Source organism: Opisthorchis viverrini, assembly GCF_000715545.1.
Source record: "Opisthorchis viverrini unplaced genomic scaffold opera_v5_190, whole genome shotgun sequence".
In the NCBI taxonomy this organism is placed as follows: Eukaryota; Metazoa; Platyhelminthes; class Trematoda; order Opisthorchiida; family Opisthorchiidae; genus Opisthorchis; species Opisthorchis viverrini.
The window spans coordinates 29,310-51,160 of record NW_008751846.1 but is presented as its reverse complement, the minus strand read 5'-3'; the positions used below and the strand labels follow the sequence as shown (position 1 = coordinate 51,160).

Sequence of the window (21,851 nt, the reverse complement as noted above, 5' to 3'; positions counted from 1 at the left end):
CTACCCCCCCCCAATCCTCGGTGGACGAAACTGCGGCAGCTACAACCACTGTACGACGAGTACGCGGTTATTACAGCTGAAAATGATGATGATGATCAAAAATTCCAAGGTCATTACTGAAATTCTTAGGGACATGTTCGAAGACTGTATGTCCCGCAGTACGGTTTGGTACTTTGTGGATGCGATTCATACGCCGAAGGAATGGAAGACATTCGTGAGGTCCTTCAGTAGTGCTTGCGCATCCTGCTCATTTTCAAAAATTAGAATGATGTTGTCTGCATACTCTAGATCAAGAAGGACCTAGCTCGAAAAAAGTTGAGCACCCGGAGAGGTCATCCAGTGTTCGCTTCGTTATCTCATCAATGACAAAATTACACACGAATGCAGAGAGTACACATCCTCGTCGGACATGTTCTTGTGGGAAAACTTCTAGACAGTTCCTCCTACACTCTCACGCACTCACACAGCACACAAGAGATATTCACTGAAACACCCTTTTTACAAATGGGCGCCATTATTGAGTCATCCTAGTTAGTTGAGCCGGTCCATTTCGCCCAGACACCGGAAAATAAGTTGGGTAACCACTAACTGAGAATTTCACCTCTATCTTTGAACACAGTGGGCGGCAGTTCGTCAGAACCAGGAGCTCGGTGACGCTTGAGGGACAAAAGGCATTCGCTTACTTCCGAGGGTTCGAAGTTCACTGTTTAGGGCCGCGTTGCGGATCGGGAATCAAGCTGAGCAGGTGGCCAGTTGAATTGTCCTTGAAAGTGCTCGACTGAACTATTTAGACCGTTGTTATTAGTGTTTTTTTCACTAGCTGAAACATCCTCTGGGTTAGCGAGTATCACCTAGAACAGTATACGCATATTCACAGAGTTTCTCGCCTCCATCTTGTTAGCTTTCTGGATCTACGAAGCTTCTCGGTTTGCGCTAATTCTCTATTGCAACTGAATCTTGAAAGTTCGTCGAGTTGTACTGTGCTATCAACCAGGAAGAACAGGTGCCTGAGCTTCCACCATCGCTCGAGATCCAGTTGACCGTACGGTTACAACAGCGGCGCGTTCAGCACCTTGCAGGATTGCAAACAGTATCTCTCATTAAGGTCCACCAGCTTCTCATTGGCCAGGCGAAGTGTGATCCTATGGGCGCGACGAGGAGCAGCAACGAACAATTGTGTGTTCTGAATCCACAAAGGTTCCCCAGAACTAGCGACAGACAGTAATTGAGCCACGCCACCTAACAGTAATGGCGAAAAAGTGGGGCGGGCGTCAAGGATAGACCGTTTTTACTAACCCGATTGCTGTATATAGCAAGTGAGGTGACCCAGTTGGTGGCCCCACGCGATGACTGACGTGGCAATTTATGGTTTCACGTGAACTGGGATGCTCCCATGGCGCTTAGACCTGGAGGGGAGAATGAGTAGAATCATCGATCGAAACCTTTGATTTAAAAGCCTAACGCAAAGCAGCAACGGTTGGCGTCAGACCACCATATATTTCTACGGAACAGTCCACCACGCATACTTCAATCCCCAGACTGAAGGACAAAGGACTGTACTAGTCAGACCTCTAGTCATTGACCAACCTAGTATGAGAGACGCTGTAAGCATCACACCGCCATAAGGTCTTTGTGACGAATGAAAACCTAGCACACTCAGTCGAGCGCGAGAAAAGGGGGATACAATGGAAATAGTAACAGTGAGGGAAGAATCAACATGTGAATCTTCCCAACCAATTCGCGTTGACGGGTCACGTGAGACGTCTGAATAATTCGAGTGGAGATGACAAAGTCGAATAGATAACACTGTGTACACTCCTGATACAAAAAGCTTGGAGCTCTACTCCATGGATTGATTAAGAGTGAACACAAGAAGCGCTACAAACGAAGCAGTAGGCCAAGACATTTTAACCAACATAACGATGGAAGGAAAGGATAAATTAGTCTATTCTCAACACCGAAAATAAAGTAATTTAGTGAGGGAACTGAAAAATTTTGGCACAAAACTCATGGGATCCTGGTAATAAACAAACTCATTAAGACAGCCTGGAGCTCCCAAATCAAAAAGCACGTCTTGACGACGATGACCAACTTAAAAAAGCTGAATATAAATCAAGCTGTAGGATATCCAAGAAGCAGATAGGAAAATGAGAATGGCAATGAGAGGTGGCAAGTATTTCAATGAGGACAGAAAGAAACTTTCACATTGTGACCGAAGTGGAAAGAAACTACTCATAGCTGCGGGATTGGTATGAACACCGAATTCCAGAGGAAAACTTAGAGGAAATAGGAAGCCCAATTCCCCAAGCGAAACTTTCCCAGCGTTGCGTGTCGAGTCAGTGAATAGCCGTCGTTCACCTCGAAAGAAGCATGAGGACTGAGGCACTGCTCAAGCCTGAACAGGAGTAACCGAAAAGCCCAGATTGGGTTTGAACCATGGACACGCCAGTCCCGTGCCTTAACAGCCGAACTGCGTCGAGTTCAGCTGGGTTTCATGAGTGGGATTCCTAGAAACCGCCCGGAGGTAGGTGGCCATATTCTACACATCGCAAAGTATCTACGGCCTTAGCGTGAGCTGAGGTAAAGCACAAATGGCCCTGAGATTTCATATACTTTTGACCCATCTGTTTTTCAGTAAACTTGTCGTGCTCTCAGTACGTGCAACTACTGGTCAAGTTGAAAGTCCGGAAGCAAACCGGTGGTTTTTTGACGGGGATAGTAGTGAGAGGTAGCGGAGGCTGTGAGGATACCTGAGCTCGTAGAGAACGACAACTAAGGGTAGGGATTCAAACCCCAACCCCCAGAAGGGACTGATGGTGAACTACAAATGCAATTACTAAAGAATCTCCGGAACTAATTCAAGAGAATAAAAAAACGGTGTGAAATACCCAACCTGGGACTAATTTATGGCGGTAGAGTTTGCGGAACTTTGTGCGCGGAGGTATTGTCAGGGGCCCTAAACTTAAACAAAAGAACAACCACAGCCCTTAACGGAAGCCTTTGGCTCAAAGTCCTGACCGAAGTGAAACGGTGGCTAGCACGCGAGCGCCATATTAGTGTAGATTTCAAGGAACGTGTTGCGGTCGCTATTCCAACCCCCAACATGGAAGATCAGAAGACTTAATCTGGTCCATATCAATGGACCGACCTGGCACGACAGACTCTGAGGTGTCACACTGAAAGCATCTAATATAGCTCGGAGGGTCACGAAGAGGTAAAGTTCATTCTCTTTGGGACGGACTCTGCCGCACCACAGACTTTTCTGGTGCGACATGGGCGCTTTTATTCCTTCATAGAGGGATATGGAAGCATCAGACCAGAAATTTACGTCACTTCACAGCGACTTTTCACACCGTCAACGTAATCCAATCAGGAAGAAGTTTAGCGCAAGACGCTAAGCCATCAGGGTATTGTTTAAATGAAAACTACAATAACAGACGTGACACTTAAACATCCTAATCTAGGGATCTCAGGCAGGCTGCTAGAACTTTGCACAGCACACAGCAAAAACTAAGACACTTCAACAAGGGATAAGAGATCGATTGTGAATGCAGAATTTTTAAGACAAAAGAACTAAATACACGCTCACTATTGAGTGCTCGAACGACGTTGAACAAAATTCTTCAAGGTCGTCATGGAGGATATCGCTGAAAGTGGTATACACAGACCCAAGTCCATCAACTCCTTTGGAATGTTCGTTGTGATTTCCGGAGTGGAAGGCCTGGAAGGAGTAGTGGTGGCCGTGGCGGTTGAGGAATCGCCAGTGGCACCACGATGGTGAGGACTGTTCTCAGTAGAAGATAAGGATGGGTGCTGGGCCAGATAGGCACGCCTCTGTGCGAGCGCCAACTGCGCAGCGTCAAAACATAGGGCATCTGGGGTGATTAGGAGGATACCGTCAACCAGTTTATGGTGAGGACTGTTCTCAGTAGAAGATAAGGATGGGTGCTGGGCCAGATAGGCACGCCTCTGTGCGAGCGCCAACTGCGCAGCGTCAAAAACATAGGGCATCTGGGGTGATTAGGAGGATACCGTCAACCAGTTTCTGACGGGAAAAAATTGAACGAAAAAAAAGGATTTTACCGTAGGGTGACCACAAAAAACGATCACCGAGCTACGCAAGCACAATGCTCCTAACTTGTGAGGAACGTCCACGGTTGCCAGTAAAGGCGTTTTTATCGTTGCTTATCGAATGAGGTCTACTGGAGAGATTGAATTTATTAGAATCCTGGGTGTACTTTGTAATGCTTCGATGATAGAACGTTTGAAGCGAGGCGTCAACTTGTGATTCAAGACTTCTGACCATCCGAAGCCAACATAGTAAGTCAAAAAGTGAAACCTAACTGATGTATAAGACTCTGTAGGGAAGCTAACTTTCCAAGTCCCGCAAATGCATTGTTAAGTTCATCCATGAATTCTTAGTAACCCCCTCCCATTTGAGCGACACCGAATTCGAGCAGCACTACCTGTGTCCATTGCCAAACAACGTGCTTTATTGCACCTTTGATTTTAGAGTTTAGGCCAACGTGAAAGGAGTATCTCCACATCCAAGTGCTTTGATTCGCTTCACTGGTGACCTACTGAGTTAGTTAGTGAGGCTCTCATTCATCCAGTAATCAGAATGTTTTCTCTGACCACTACAGCAAGCATTTCCGGGCTCCTTCCACCCCTAAGCATCTCGCTTCTCGGCAGACCAAGAAAACAGAACTGTCCCCTGAAAATTCACGATTCTGGTTATCAGTCCCTGATAACTCCTTTAAATGATTTCTAATACACTCCAACTCTCATATCTGGTGAATTTACAGCACCAGCAGAAATTCAGATTCTCAACCAAACTACTAGCCTGTTGTTCCCACAGTTTCTCCAAAACCTATCTGTTATCTGTCCACCCCAGTGGAGTCCGAGTTTGCATTTGCTTAGTTGGCCTAAATGGGTAGCTTACCACGAAGAAATAGGTTCAACTTGGACAGTAGTCCCTGAAAAAGATGGTTCACATCGTTGAAATTATTTGTTAACGTTTTATAGAACAAGCGACGGACAGTTGATAGAACCCCGCAGAATGATAAGTTGACTTCAGTACAAAGGATCCCGCGGAAAAATAATATGATATTTCGTTTGAACAATCGTCCTCCTGTCCTCACGCAATCATTTTGGTGAGTCCACACCAACACCCGAAATAGGATATTTACCGCATTGTCGATAGTGTCTATAGTTCCCGAGGCCAAAAACAACATCTGAGTTGGACTGACCCGTTTGGTAGCACGAGTTATCTTCACACTGGAAAAATAAATCAACCAGAATAGACGATCTGAAGAGGAAGTACCGCAAGGAAAATACCCCAGGTCATTAACACAGGTTTAATCGGTAATTATCACATCATAGCGTTGATATCATCAACAATGCTGATGCTGACTTATTTCATTCGGATTGATTTGTACGCTTTTTAATCATGTCTCAGGCACACGACCTATTGCTTTAGGGGTGACATATGGAAACGGTCCCACATGTAAGACAGTAGGTGATGATAATGAACAGTGAAACTGTAAATTGCGAAGTGACGATATCTGCAACAAAACTGAAGGCTTTCCGTGACGATGAGGAGTGGAGTCAATCGACCAAATACCAAGAAGATGGGAGGTACCAACTAAGGATCGTTAAGCACCCGAACGCTCCGGGATCAGCTGATAACGGTTAAGGCAAAGACCTCTCTACACGACCTGGCTTGTTGTGCCATAAAAAGCTAGTCACTGCGTGAATCTAAAAGCAGTGGAAGAACTGGAACATGCTGGTATAGACAAACTAGAACGCACCAAACACACGTGCTACTGACAACCAAATAAAAAACAAAATGTGGTCAATCATTGCGCCTCATGTCAAACATGTGTGCACCTCAACAATCCAACGGGCCGAAAGAAACAGTGAAAACCAGCAATCCGAATGAAATGGTGTGGTGATATCATAAGAACGGTAGGAAAAACACCCAGAGGGAACGAGTACAGACCGATACTTGTGGAGTATTTCACTAAATAGTGCAAGAAGTTACCAGTTTGTCAGGTGAACGCAACCAATGTGGTAAATAGGATTGATTTGTCGCCTCAATGCATCCAGTGAACTGCATTCTGGTCGCGATTCAAACATTGAAAAAAAACTTCCGTGCACAAAGTATGCAACGTTCTGGAGATCGACGAAATCCATATGTGTAATTGGCCCGCTGAACGGATGAGCAGATCCATCAAGGCCCTCCCGATGGTATCTACTCAAAGGAACTCGAGCACGTGGGACCAATATGTCAAGGTGGCAAGATAGCTTTTTCCATAAGAGTTCGGTCAAGAAATTCATCGATCACAGCGTTTTCAAGTTGACAAGGCGTAAAATCAAGCTACCCAGTTAAATGCGAGTACCTATGCTATTCAGAGCTTGGACGCTTGCTATGAATCGCCCTTCACAAATGTGGGAAGCTCCACCCTCAACAAGCGGAGCTTTCTCGAGACCGCACAACGATACTAAAAGAACCAATATGACAAGAAGACATTTGCCACCCTGGTTCAAACCGCAGATGCCGTTTGGTTGACTAACAGTACCACTGACTCGAAGGAACCGCTCAAGCTCCAATGTGAGTGGGAAGGATCATATGTTCAGTTCAGTTTACCAGCTGTAAACCATGTACTAAAGGTACTTTGGTTCAAGATTACACAGATTCGACCACCAAAAAGTGAAACAGTGCAAGAGATACTGTCAAGCAGTGGGGGCGATGGCGTATTCAGCTAGTTGGAGAACTGAACAGATACGCCACTGACTGCGGTTGAACTATATCTCCCAGTGTCATCTCCTATTATGTCCAGAGGCCACCGGTTCTGGATAAACGAATACAACGTCAACTGGACGGATGTATCACGTGCGGACTAGAGTCTAAACGAAAACACGCACTGATTGATCAGAATATCAGATAATCAGAATCGAGCGTTTAGGCGCTGCCCTTTTCATCCCCTCACGAAGACATACCATAGTGGGGGAGCAGGAAGCCAAGAACTGACATGGACGTTGCACCATCGTTCACAGTACACAACAACCGGCGACAACCCAAACCCATAATGTCAATTTCAGCAGAGCAACTGAAAGTAATTTAAAACAGCGACAGATGCGGTTCGAAGAAGCTCAAATGAAGCTTGTTGACTGTCTGACGAGCGATGTGTCGGTGAATACGACAAAACAGTTGGGCCTCCAACTAATTTGAAAGATGCTGCTGTCCACTTGATTATTGAATTCCATCTGGAAACTGAATCTGAACGAACTTTTAAAAGCTGTCTCAAAAAGTATGGGGACTTTTCAAGCGGACTTTGCTCAGTTTGATGATATGTGGAAATTTCGTAAACTGGGGACATCTGCACATGATCGGTTCTCCCCAAACTCCGCCATAACCTTCGTTTCGCAAGTACGATCGAGATCCTGACCTAAATTTTCGGCAAGCAGAGTTCCTTGTTCAGTATTCGTTATCAGTGTCTCGAAGTTACCAACAAGTAGAATGAGGATATCATCACGTAGGTCGGTGAGGTCAACGAATAATGCGAGTATTTCAAGCTCAGCAACAATTCAATCATCTCATTTGCATGGGTGGTCTTCAATCGCCACACAAAGTAGATTTTCAACCGAGTTACTTAATCGAATTGAACAGAATCAAGAAGTAACATTTCAGGAACTTATCACTGAATGTCAACATCTTATGAAACTCAAGGCTGATGCTGCAACGACTAGTCCAGTCCTCTTAGCCTGACATAGTATGCAAAGTAACTTCCAAAAGATAATCAAATTTCAAAAGGACATCGAGGAAAAAACCTGTTAGTTTTGTGATGAATGACACTTCACGCCCCTGCCCCTACCGTAACCACAGGTGCAGCAAGCGCAGTCGAAAAGGCCACCAAGAAAATACTGAGAGCTAACTTCAGTAGCTGGCCTAAGCATCGGCCCGATAAAAGGAAGCGGGCAGAGACCATGGTCGCAATATTCAGGATGAAACTACCCGGCCGACGGAAATTCGTCACAGTGTGTATCAATGGCACGCCGGTTCTGGCTTCATTCTGATTAAGGGAGAGATGGCTTAATCGTTAGAGCGCGAATCAGAAGGCCCGTGGTTCGAACCAGACCCCTGTATCTCGACTTCCCATGTTTAGGCTTGGGAAACCTGGCAGCATCCCAGCCCTTGTGTTTCCTTCTGGTAGCATGGGAAGTAGGCACTGAAAGGATGCTACAGCTTAACGATTTTTTCCTCACTGTGATTTCAAAACGAACCTGGAACGGAATTCGAAGGCCACCAATGGAACACAAGGTGTGTCGTTCGTAATACGTCTGGTGGAAGCCTCAAGCTGGCGCCTACCACCTCATTAAATACATAAGCCTCGATCACCTTCGCCCGGATTGAATTAATGAACTTCAACCCTTGGATCAACCCCAAATCGTGTTTGTAACGAAACGACTGAAGATGGCCGCAATACGTTCACCGGAACACCAAATTCTGACTAGTTTATGGTCAGTACAGCCAAATCGGAGACCAGTGGGAACGTACGCGAAGTAGCGGCTTTCAGTTTGTGGCGTCGGGTACCGACAACCTTCTCAGTTCAGTCCAATTTGGCGATGTTGCAGCCACAGTTTCCACTCTTCAATCTACAGTCTCATAGTCGGGCAGATCGTTTTACTGCTATCTGGAAAGTCACGAGGAAGGGACCATCAGGAGAGACACCACAACAGTCACACAGAGGTGAATGATGTCAGTGGTGGACGCAGGGTCAAATACTACGTCAAGCATACGGCGCAAATCAGCTCACATGCACGGCTACGTCAAGCGATTCAACTTCAGACAGCACAGTGGAACCACGCCGCATGGAACCCCGGAGAGCCGTGATAAACCTTATAAGGGCAACAAATCCCACAAGATTCTCACTGCGTCAGAGGTGGACCGACATCCGACAGCTCCCCCCTGAGCCGTCACAAATGAGATTAAAGCAGCGTCCTCAAGTGGGAGGTGTCTGGATGCCAAATGCTCTGGGCCTGGGCCATTTCGCTTGGAAGGTGTGATATGTAATGGTGGATTCGAATCGCTGACGCGGACTGTTGTACATGTACCATTCACTCCCGATGGGTTCCTCCGGTGGTTTTGTTGAAGGAGACCAGCTGGAATGTTCTTTGAAGTATTCAGCCCATCGCTCAAGACGAAGATTTTGTGAGTGAACAGCCGTTCCGTCTCTTCCGGACAGCATTTCGCTGACACTTGTTTTCTTTTAACTGGTTGACCGAATCAACTGGGTCTCGATTCTGCCAGCAGCCAAAACCTTCTCATTGTCTGGGCCTTCAAAATCCACCAGCGTTCTCTCTGAAAACATAGCTTTTTAAGGCATTTTTAAGTCGCGTACATTCAACTTCCGACCAATCTTCATCATCAGCATGGCTTTGCGTTTCCAGTAGCTTTACAGCCAGGTCAACTGGGACCCAGCCCAGTAATGCACTTTCACCTTTGAGATTAAGTGCAACTACCACACAAGCAACTACCACAAACCAGGGCTTGGGTTAGGATCGCCAGATAACCGAAGAGTGAAATGTGGAACATCTCAGCTCATGCTAAGCGGTTTGAGGTGCACAACCGAAGTTGGATCTGGCTTGCATTTTTCGGACACCAACAGACATCGGAAAAGAAACAGGGTTTCACCAAGAGATGTCAGTTGCTCAATTCGGCATGAATTACGGACATTAGAGGCTGCAATAAGAATCGGGTCTTTGAAGTTTAGCAAGGTTTGAATGCGTCTAGACACGGAACAATGACTATAGGATTGGCAGATCGGTTGACTGTTGTGCACCATACGATGGGTGTGGAGGGGGTGTGGGTGAGGGCCCAGACCGAAAAAAGAGATTTGGTTGGACTTTTTACATAAAATGGTCCTCAAGGATAAAGGAGGATATAGGGTCTTGTTCGTGGACATCCCTCCTAGCCTCTGAGTGAAAAGTCTGGACAGCGAGGCGGTGGATATTAGAGTTTTCTTGAGAGACTGTTCCGGGAGTCAACCAACAACTAGTCTGACTTGCTCGACTGCAGTAGGGATGGGCTAGTCCGAGGTCACAGGGAGTACGGCGTAAGTGTTTGGCTCCTAATGCGGTTGCGCACAGACGATACCTTCCGACCGTACTGATTATTCACGGTCAACCGTTGGGCAATCGAGTTGTACGGTTTTCAGAACTGGCCCTTTCTAACCCATCCTTGCTCAGAGGAAGGCAGCACGGAGGATATAGGATTTCGTTCGTGGACGCCCCTCCTAGCCTCTGAGTGAAAAATATGGACAGCGAGGCGGTAGATATTAGAGTTTTCTTGAGGGACTGTTCTTGGAGTCAACAACTCAATAGTCTGACTTGCTCGACTGCAGTAGGGATGGGCTAGTCCGAGGTCACAGGGAGTACGGCGTAAGTGTTTAACTCCTAATGCGGTTGCGCACAGACGATACCTTCCGACCGTACTGATTATTCACGGTCAACCGTTGGGCAATCGAGTTGTACGGTTTTCAGAACTGGCCCTTTCTAACCCATCCTTGCTCAGAGGAAGGCAGCACTGCTGGTTCCATAAATATAGAGGTGCTGGTAGCCTGAAGGAAACTCTTTATCGCCTTCACACTCCCTTCGCAAAAGACAGTACGACTTCAGCTCCAGGCTACCTTGTAATACGACTTCTCACGGTACGATGATTAGCTGTTCTTTGTCGGACTGCTCCCCATTGGCCCTTCAGGAACCTGACTAGAACGGAGTTCCAGCTTTTACAAGTAAACACCGTTCAAGCACGTTCAAATGCATGGTCCCACGGAGATGTGAACATACGATAGGTTGTTTAGTGTATCTGACTTTTAACCGACGACTTTCTGCGACTCGCTAACAGACAACTTGGGTTGCGAGGCTTGAAACACGGCCACGTGAGTCGATCGACCGGACGATTATATGTGATGCTGCCCAGCTAGATCTTTTCACTTGAGGAAACTTCCTGGCGATACACCTAATGGATACGGAATAAGGTTTGCAGACAATATTCATTGACCTATTGGGCCGAATCAGGATATCTGAATACTTTGACCACTAGCGCTCAGTTGAGTCGACTAAATATCTACCATCATGAACATTGTTTATCCTGTAACTTGCTGTCGTCCAGTGAAAACAGTAGATGTAGCCGTTGTCTGTGATTAAAACATTATACCTAGTAAATTCGATGCTCGTCACATAAGTTCAACAGTGGTATGTTTGAAATTGTATCCTTGGAAAACAAATTCGGCAGCAGAAATATTAACACAACGTACACTTCTTGCAGTTATGCTTAAAACTAACCGCGGTTAACGGCAGTAATGCAGCAATTGCCAGAGGATCACACCTAGTGGGACATATTATGGTTGGGAAAAACATTTAGAGAATCAACTTGAAAAAAGGGACTTTATATGGGCGGGAGAAAAACTAAAGCGAAAACACTCACGCCATCTGAAAGAAGGCGTTGCACAGGGACCTTGACAAACTGCCGCTCGTACTCCTCATCTATCCGAGAAGAATCCGAGTTCGTTCGAAGTGTCTGGGAGTAGAAATTCGGATTAACGTTAAAATCGCATTCAGAGGAGTGCTGAAAAGTTTGGATAGTGGTTGAAGCCCGGACTCGAAGTGCTGTTCCAGGAGCCCGACGTATCTTCAGAGGCTGCAATCAGATGGTACAACCAGGTTAACAAACGTGTAGGATGTGTGTATGTGTGTGACACAGGTACTTCATGGAACAAGATAACCTAGAAGACGTTATTACGAGTTTTAAAAGCCGCCACCCACCCCCTTCCCGAGACCAGCATTAACCGTGTTACTCTTAGAGGTGGGCTCCCTTCGGAAGGGTTAACTAAGTTTAGCCGTGAGCGTGCCTTTCTCACGGTTGTGTACTCACGAGCCATACAAAAAAGGGGCTGGTACGGAAAAGCTTCATCCGCAATCCGCATATAGTTTATACTATAACGCTTCAACAGATGCATCTTCATAAAGGACCAACTTTCGTTGGCTGTGGAGAATAAATTCAACCTAAATCAATGGTAGTGGGATTCTCAATCGGTAGTGAACAGGGCATAAGATCCAGAGATAATTTCAAACTTCACGCATGAGTTACAACAAGTTCCTCACCGAAAAAGCCCCTACTACAAAGATACTCTATCGAAGACAACCGCGCGGCTGTACGTGGTAGTTTTAACAGCCCGGACATTGAACTCTCTAGAGTACAACCATCCGTCTAGTAAGAGAAAAAGTGGTTGGCTTTTTCAAGTTCGCACTTGTGAGGGAGTACCGTACTCGACCAGAGAATTGCACGTTGCACCAGACATTTGGAACGCAGCAGCTGTTGGAAACGTTACTGAAAGCGATGAGAAGAAGAGCACTTTAATGCAGACCGTTGCCTATTTACTTAACTTATTGATGCTTACTCCCGAGAAAGGATGGGTAGAATCGACGAAACTGAAGACACCTAAGCATACTGGTATCGTTTTTCTTTATTATCATCGTCGTCGAGAAAATAAGGGGTTTTGTTTACCTAAAATTGAATTGCAAAACTGATCTACATCATCGCAGGAAAACTAAACACTTTAACGATCCTCTCGCCCAAAGCCAGTAGCGGATTCAAGTATTTTCGTAAAAGCATTGAATTCAATCTAGGAAGTAGTTGGTCCAGACTTCTTCTCATATTAGTGATAACCGCTTAGCCTGGACGATGGTCAGTTAAAAATACACCCCAACACGAACAACTCCAATCACATTCGATCGAGGCTAGTTAACAAATTCACACGCTAAACTGGACTTTCCAAGGTACACACACAACTCTCAAAAAAGTACGCCAATAAATCATGTTACAGATAAAGTTCTCTAAGCTACAATATCACAAAGAGGTTGCATTTTCCTGCGAGAGCTACAAATAAGATCCGAGAGGCCGGAGAGCCTCGCACAACCAATAACTTCGATCGGTAAGTTTTATCGTCAGTTTACTTCTTGTTGTAATTCTAGTCCCGGCGTTTGTTCAAATCGTTGTTTAGTTTGCACGAACTGTGTCTTGTACGATCAAAAAAGAAACCGATTCCCATCCAAGAGAACCCATCTGGTAATTTACGACGGAGCTCTTAGCTGACGAGCCAGATTACTTTCAATATATGGGTGCTCTGATACAACTGCTTCAAACAGTATCACCTCAGTAGATTATTGCCAGCTCCGGAGTGCCTTTTTTCTGGCGAAATCAGTAAGGCTATTTTTTAAGGGATTCATCGGATGGATACGTCCGATTATTAAAACAGATAACAAGTGGGCGCCGAGCACTTGCCAACTAACAATGAATACAATACCCAGTAAATCATCTTGGACAGTGGCACACATGGACGACACCACTGTTGTGAGTAGCCCACTAGAAGAACAAAAAAATACTTGGAACAGCTGATACAACAAATCAGGGGCATTTTAGAATGGAAGCAGAGGTTTTTGACGTTTCGGATTAAATTAAACCTAGTATGTCTAATGATTGGGAACCCAAGACACCGGAGATCCATGCCGAGTACATTGTTCTGGGAAACCTTAGAGTTGCAAAGTTCGAGCACACATTCAAGATAGGCCCCACGGTATGCTCGAACCACGGCTTCCCGTTAACCGAACGGGTGCTCATCCAACTAAGCGTTCGAGGGTGCCTGCTGTCTCATTTTTATGCACCTGAGCTTGCCATATGATTCACTACGCCTCTGCTTATGGGATTAATAGCTCGTACCAGTCATCAACCCTGGTATCTTTCCGGTAACCAGGATGTCGTTTGTTTGAGTCCAACTCCGTTTTATTTTGCACTGAGTGAGCTTAGACAGAACACTTTCAAGGATCACCAGATCTCTCTTTATTCCAAATCGGTTTACGACAATACCTTTTGGGTGTCTGGATAACAGAAACATCTAGTCTACTGTGAAAATCACATCTGGGGCTCCCCAGTGGCACTCAAAGACACAGAGAGACGAGGCGAATCACGTTTGAAGTTAAAATGCACCACCGAGAAGTAGAGCGGACGACCTTGGTACCCAAGCTGACAGAACCCCCGACCGACATGCAAGAGACAGTTGGTTTAAGTGCAATTTTAGTTGCGTTTTTCACTCTTACTACGTGTTTCTAGGTTTTACACTTTTACGAGTAAAGGTTAGCCTACTACCTACTGGCAACAAGTCGCTATACATTCCCAGGGCTTGTGAATGACCAAGACACTCAGATTGATTTCACTGGACCCGCCCACAAACTTTACTTTCCTGTTATTGTGGATTCATGCTCCAAAGGGTCAGATGTTATTTCGACTTCCCCAACCAGTTAAGTTCTATGATTTTCAAACACAAAGGTCTTGATATCTCTGGATAACACACTTGGTCCACTTCGGCTGAAGTACATTTTCAGTCACTGCTCACCAGTCCAATGATAAGGCGCCAGAATATGTTGGCACCACAGACACGGAAGGGGAATGGAAGCTAAGCGGAATTTTAGGCACCAATTTTCGGACACTTTTTAAGAACGGATTCACTTAAACGTGGATGAAGTCTTTTCTGACACGACGAGTACGAACTAGCTGCGTCGATTTGCAATCACACCAAACAAAAGTGAGATAGACAAAAGTGAGATGAATTCATAAGTGTGAGGGCTATTTAACCGCTGCCTGGGGTTCACGTACCAAACTTTCACGACTGCGAGCCTAGACGGATGTGTGTAGTCGTATGTTGGCACCACAGACACGGAAGGGGAATGGAAGCTAAGCGGAATTTTAGGCACCAATTTTCGGACACTTTTTAAGAACGGATTCACTTAAACGTGGATGAAGTCTTTTCTGACACGACGAGTACGAACTAGCTGCGTCGATTTGCAATCACACCAAACAAAAGTGAGATGAATTTATAAGTGTGAGGGCTATTTAACCGCTGTCGGGTTCAGGTACCAAACTTTCACGACTTCGAGCCTAGACGGATGTATGTAGTCATCAAAAGGCACGTGGGCCACCTTTTGTACGAAACGGTAGCTGGAAGCAACGTCATCGTGCCGCAGGTCACCCACATCAACCAAATTATGCAAACAAAAAACTCAGACAATGATGGTTTTACCTTACTACGTTGTTAGACCACTGGAATTATCCAAGCAGCTGCGGGAAAACACGCTAAGGTTTCTTTCACTTCTGAACTCTAAACTCCCCGGCTACCAATCAGGCGACATGACCGGGATCCTTCTAAGAAGAAGTACACAGAAGGCTTGATTCAAAGAAAAGAGGCGTTGTGAACATTAGCATATCTTGCAACTCAAAAATAGCACAGACGGTCTGATGCGCGTAAGCGAATCGATCATCCACGTTAACCAATGATTGAAGTATCGTGTTGATTAGTTCGATCAGTCGACTAAGGATCACTTACTGACCGGAAGGTCTATGGTCTGAAGTAGGCCGTTTACTCGTCTCATAACAAAACGTAGGTATAAATGCGGATTTTGTACGTATGCTGACGAAACACAACACCCATTGTGCACTGATTCATAGGAATGTTGGACACCATTGCTATGTATACCTGGGTATGTTACAAAGGCCCCGGAAATACCAGTCATAAGAGCAAATATATCCTAACTGGGACTCACAGGGCACGCTTACTAGGTTATTCGTTTCCGCCTTTTGCCACGCCTCCGCTGATCAGTTTGTGCTGCCAGTGAGTTTGACTTCACCAGTAATCTCTGTTCCAACTAGGTGTCATCTGACTACTAATTGATGGTCACTTATGTTTCCTCACTAAGAAGATCTGAAGGTTTTCATCGTGTGCAGGGAATTCCTAAAGACGATGAAAACCTAAATGGGCAACAAGCTTAATATTGCGGTATCAACCGACCTATGATATGGCAAGATGTGGTCGGTTATTCAAAAGGGCATATTGTTGCAATAGAACTGTAAATAAAAGCATTTTGCGAGGCATATCTATGTTCGTATCCAGAATACGGTGAGTAGTGTGCCAACGTAATTCGTTATTCTCTACGCCGGATCCAGCAGAAAATCCGGAGAGTAAGCCTCTGTCAAACAAGTTTCATAAGTCGTATGAGTTTGGTCACGTGCTTCATCCCACGGACGGAAATCCCAACCGGATGGTTATCGATCAAACCAAACGATGGATTCGGTAGCATTGCTCAGCTTAGTTTTCATCTGATTGTGAAATTCTCCAGGCAACCAAGACGTCTATCTATCTATATCGATGTGCTCACATCCAACCACCAAGCTAGCATACAATGTTTGTCTACGACAGATTAAAGCAAGTGCGAAAAGTTGTGCACATCGAACGAAGTAAGACACCTGTGACACAGTTGATCGGAATTCCCAGTTCCCATTNTTTGTCACCAAATGAACTGCCTTTACTAAATTAGGGGGCGAAAATTCCGAAACAACCATCGATTCATCGTAAACAAATACACGGGAAAATTTGCATATTGCTCAGTTTGTGGTGCTTCACACGACTTCGTTTTTATTTTGTTACAGAGAGCTTGAATTCCATATCTGAACGACAAATTTGTTTTCTACCCTACGTAGATATGATGCCCGGGTGAGTGGTTGAGTTTGATTTTTGTAGGTTCGAGTTCTGTCCTAGCGATACTGTGTCTGTAGGGTTTTCCACAGTGACCCCGACTGGAAATAAACAAACCACACAGTTCTCAAGTGAGTTCCCCTCGGGTGGTTGACGACGTCCATGGTTTGGACATTGACACGCTCATGTCTATGACTGGACAGCCCAGCAGTATCTCAGAACATGGGTTTCTTTGAGTTTGCATTAGTCGTGCACTGAATGCATGAGGAAATTATTTTTTTTAGTTGAAGGTGGTCACGGGATTTGTAAAGTTCACGTTCACATTACTCCCGTTTAAAAAGTCCACCTTCCATCCGCGCACAATCTTTGTGAGGGAAAGCCGGTTTCAAGCGTCCTTGGTGCTGCCTGACTGGGAATTTCTGAAACAACCAGCAGTGTTGCTGGGGAAACCAATTACATCGCTCAAGTGTAGACAAGTCCACTTTCAGAGTGCATTGACGGAGTAATGGTAACACGTTCGCCTCGAATTTCAGGGTCCGGAGTTCGAACCCCGACAAAACCAAGGATATGCATTGCTGGTAGTTCTAATAAGAGCAGAATTAGAGCTCAGTGCTTGCACCGTTTGAAGTGGACTCACCAAAATAATTACACTAGGACACCAGATGGGCTGTTCAAACGAGAGTGATGGGAACGAACAAACTATTTTTCCTCTACCACATTGAAACTATGTGCTATATCAAGGTCGGTGATAAAATCACAGTTCTCTAACGAACAGAGACAGACGTAAGAGAGGTAGATCTTCAAACCCACTCTAGTCAACTTACTGCACCAATAATGTCTACCCGACCAATTCGAATAGTAGCGTCAAAACCGAGCTAGTTTGAATACATCAGTGGATAGGATTGCTCTGACTCTTCTGACATCCAACAAGTGAGGTTGACATGAGTCACTTGAGGACGATAGTGGGCTAAGCTGCTGTCCAGGCACTCTAGTTAGCGTGATCATCGCCATCTGAAACTTTCCCACTGCTTCGGTTGGGAAAGGATTTTGGATCATCGTTGTGATCCGCTGCTACCAACAAACACGAGAGAAGGGTAGTATGGCATGCTAGATAGACACCCATCTGCCCCTTCAGCGCGTTCATAACTGAAGACTGTTCTCTCAAAACAAAGCATGCTTCGCCAGCAGTAGAAGTGCACATTGGCTTATAACCAAATCAAGAGGTCTGCCCTCCAGTATGAGAAGGTTTGCTTTCTGCGTTTCACAATACATAACAACTCACTTCAAGAGAGATTATCATGGGAACCGTCCTCGAGGGTTATTTAAGTCATACTGATTTGGCACATCAATGCAATATTACAGCCCATGTGCTTCAGTCTTAGCTCCGAAGTATCCTCATGTTCCTTGCTAACGACGGGTTTTCCACAACCCATCAAGCATTTATCGTGTACTATTGACGTTGGGTACCAACTTAACTACAGGATTATTAGATTTACCGGTCAAGCCGAAAAAACGCAGACTAAGGACTGGTTTTTAGCCCGTTCGACAGTCGGCTTGAAAAACTTGTATACACAGTTCGCTATTTTTGCATGGCAAAAAGCGATTGGCTGAATAAAGCAAAGATTTCATCTTTTACAGTAGAGGCCTATCAACCGATTGAGCGAAAACTATCACCCGCCTTTGGAGCTGAATTCTAGTGAACAATTTCTTTCAGTTATGCACTCTGGAAAAAAACATTTGCAGTGATCGCTTATGGACTAAACTGCCGAGAGTGCAACGGTTCCCTGCAGGTACGCATCACTACAGTGGTGATAACAAACAAAGTACAGCTGACAAAACGAATTTCTCTTTATCCTAATCAGTATGCTATAACGAAAGCGTTTTGTAAATCGGAGAATAAACGATAGTTTTGGGATTGGAAAATAAACTGTCTCACTAAAATAAACTGGCACCACTTATAGTTCTCTCGTAAACTGCCAAGTAATCCTGAATTAAGAGACGACGGGCTTTGAAGTCTTCATAGGAGGCGAAGGACGTCACACAATACAAGGGATAAAATGGAACTCACATCGAGAGATCCTCTATTCAACGTGGGGACCAGTAACTTTTGCCCAGGGAACACGGGTGGAAGTCCACAACCAATAAGTGAGAGTCGATTGATCCGGGCCAGTTGCGTCGGTGTAACATAACCAAACTGCGCAGCAATTGCAGATAGCGAATCACCGGGTTTAACCTGTAGTTGATATGCTACTCGATCCCAGAACAGCTTACCTCATACAAAATCGTATCATCCGAATTTGACTCCATGGTCCAAACAAAAACGAACACACGCGACCTCAACGGTAAGAAGCGTTCACATTCGTAGCGAAAAGTCGCTTCAAGTGGAAAGTGAGAGAAGGGTCGCTATTAATTAAATCAACCAGCTTGCTAACAATTCATTGTATTGGTAGTCTAAAATATACAGGATAGTGGCTAATGGAGCTCTGGAGGAGCGAGAAGTGCGTGCAAGCCTATGCGAATGCAATTTCGTGAATTTTCGACAAAAAGCCATCATGAAAGCATTGCACACCCAAGGCATTTAACGCCAAAAAAATGTCCTACTCCGGTGGATATCATTTCGGGAGAAAGTTTGCTGTATATCCGTAGGCACCCAATGGAGTTCACACGCAGTGTCCTCAGCCTTCATAGCTTCATAGTTTCTGACAGTCGACAGATTCAGAAGCAGTTTTCAGGTGGCAGTGTCCTCATCATAGCTTCATAGTTTCTGACAGTCGACAGATTCAGAAGCAGTTTTCAGGTCAAGATAAACCACAAATGTTGGAAAGAGAGAGACTATTGAGAACCTAACCCAAAGTAAACATGTGGCCAACGCAATCCCGATCAGGGTGAAATCCACTTTGGACGTCATGAAGTTGCCTCTCCCAGCAATCGACAAACATGTGTAAAACAATACCAGAGAGCACTTAGAATGTTGGTGACGCGGTGTCTTTGTCATTCGGTCATTTCCTTCGCGCGGACAAATTGGCTTTTTGGATGCCTCACACCGCAGCCGCCGAACGAAGGAGGTTGTCAACAAGGTTAGGGCGGATGTCAAATCAATGTTTGTCCCGGGGCCGCAGGCCGTACAGAGCTGCATACCAAGAGGTTCATGAGTGGTCTTAACAATGTCGAACCGAGTCTGCAACTAATGATCTTGACCCTGGGGTGGTCTAAAAGCAAAAACACCCCTGACGACGTCGGTATGTGGGCGGCGAACGTACAGAATTCATCGGAATCAATGTTGTTGGAATCCGCGCGGGAATCAACCAATGCCAAATATCGACGGCGAAACTCTTCAATTTGTACAGTCTTACGTACGCACTATGAGAACGTTTTCCAAACACAAGTGGTTAGAGATCTACATATTTGGAGTGTGCGAGACACGCATACACATTTCAAGAGCGTAAATTAGAATAGATCTGGCGGCAGACTGACAAATTCGAACCCGTCTGAATATCATTACTTCTCTGTGCCATAGTGCACAGTTCAGTTGCAGCAACACCCTGCAAGCATTTTTCAGGCGGGTTGTGGTCATCCGAAAGAATAGTTGGGCCGAAGTGTCTGAACTCGCAAACATTATCAGGCGCCACTCTACTTATTGCCAATGATCTGTCAAAGATGAGTTCTCATGGAGAACAGGCCTTACTTTTTGGGGCGTTGGCCCCAAGGCCGATGGGAGTGCATTGGCAGATACTACTGGGGGCCTGCTTAACCTGATTAACTTTGGAGCGATACCGTAAACAAAGCATGCTTCGCCAGCAGTAGAAGTGCACATTGGCTTATAACCAAATCAAGAGGTCTGCCCTCCAGTATGAGAAGGTTTGCTTTCTGCGTTTCACAATACATAACAACTCACTCCAAGAGAGATTATCATGGGAACCGTCCTCGAGGGCTATTTCAGTCATACTGATTTGGCACATCAATGCAATATTACAGCCCATATGCTTCGGTCTTAGCTCCGAAGTATTCTCATGTTCCTTGCTAATGACAGGTTTTCCACAATCCATCAAGCCTTTATCGTGTACTATTGACGTTGGGTACCAACTTAACTACAGGATTATTAGATTTACCGGTCAAGCCGAAAAAACGCAGACTAAGGACTGGTTTTTAGCCCGTTCGACAGTCGGCTTGAAAAACTTGTATACACAGTTCGCTATTTTTGCATGGCAAAAAGCGATTGGCTGAATAAAGCAAAGATTTCATCTTTAACAGTAGAGGCCTATCAACCGATTGAGCGAAAACTATCAGCCGCCTTTGGAGCTGAATTCTAGTGAACGATTTCTTTCAGTTATGCACTCTGGAAAAAAAACATTTGGAGTGATCGCTTATGGACTAACCTGCCGAGAGTGCAACGGTTCCCTGCAGGTACGCATCACTACAGTGGTGATAACAAACAAAGTACAGCTGACAAAACGAATTTCTCTTTATCCCAATCAGTATGCTATAACGAAAGCGTTTTGTAAATTGGAGAAAAAGCGATAGTTTTGGGATTGGAAAATAAACCCAAACGTAGAAAACTGTCTCACTAAAATAAACTGGCATCACTTATAGTTCTCTCGTAAACTGCTAAGTAATCCTGAATTAAGAGACGACGGGCTTTGAAGTCTTCATAGGAGGCGAAGGACGTCACACAATACAAGGGATAAAATGGAACTCACATCGAGAGATCCTCTATTCAACGTGGGGACCAGTAACTTTTGCCCAGGGAACACGGGTGGAAGTCCACAACCAATAAGTGAGAGTCGATTGATCCGGGCCAGTTGCGTCGGTGTAACATAACCAAACTGCGCAGCAATTGCAGATAGCGAATCACCGGGTTTAACCTGTAGTTGATATGCTACTCGATCCCAGAACAGCTTACCTCATACAAAATCGTATCATCCGAATTTGACTCCATGGTCCAAACAAAAACGAACACACGCGACCTCAACGGTAAGAAGCGTTCACATTCGTAGCGAAAAGTCGCTTCAAGTGGAGAGTGAGAGAGTCGCTATTAATTAAATCAACCAGCCTGCTAACAATTCATTGTATTGGTGGTCTAAAATATACAGGATAGTAGCTAATGGAGCTCTGGAGGAGCGCGAAGTGCGCGCAAGCCTATGCGAATCCAGTTTCGTGAATTTTCGACAAAAAGCCATCATGAAAGCATTGCACACCTAAGCCATCTTGCGCCAAAAAATGTCCTACTCCGGTGGATATCATTTCGGGAGAAAGTTTGCTGTA

At 45.2% G+C, this 21,851-nt stretch overlaps 1 protein-coding gene across 1 annotated transcript in view; it reads right to left on the bottom strand.

The window, feature by feature from the left end:
• Positions 1–21,596, bottom strand: part of T265_14408 (hypothetical protein) — a gene marked incomplete at both ends in the record, with an annotated part of 52,321 nt that extends 30,725 nt beyond the window's left edge. Inside the window, 4 exons of the mRNA XM_009173509.1 lie at positions 3,590–4,011; positions 11,492–11,704; positions 18,658–18,822; positions 21,490–21,596. Of these exons, the coding sequence (XP_009171773.1) occupies positions 3,590–4,011; positions 11,492–11,704; positions 18,658–18,822; positions 21,490–21,525 (836 nt within the window). The remainder of the gene's footprint in view (positions 1–3,589; positions 4,012–11,491; positions 11,705–18,657; positions 18,823–21,489) is intronic.
• Positions 21,597–21,851: the final 255 nt, after the last annotated feature.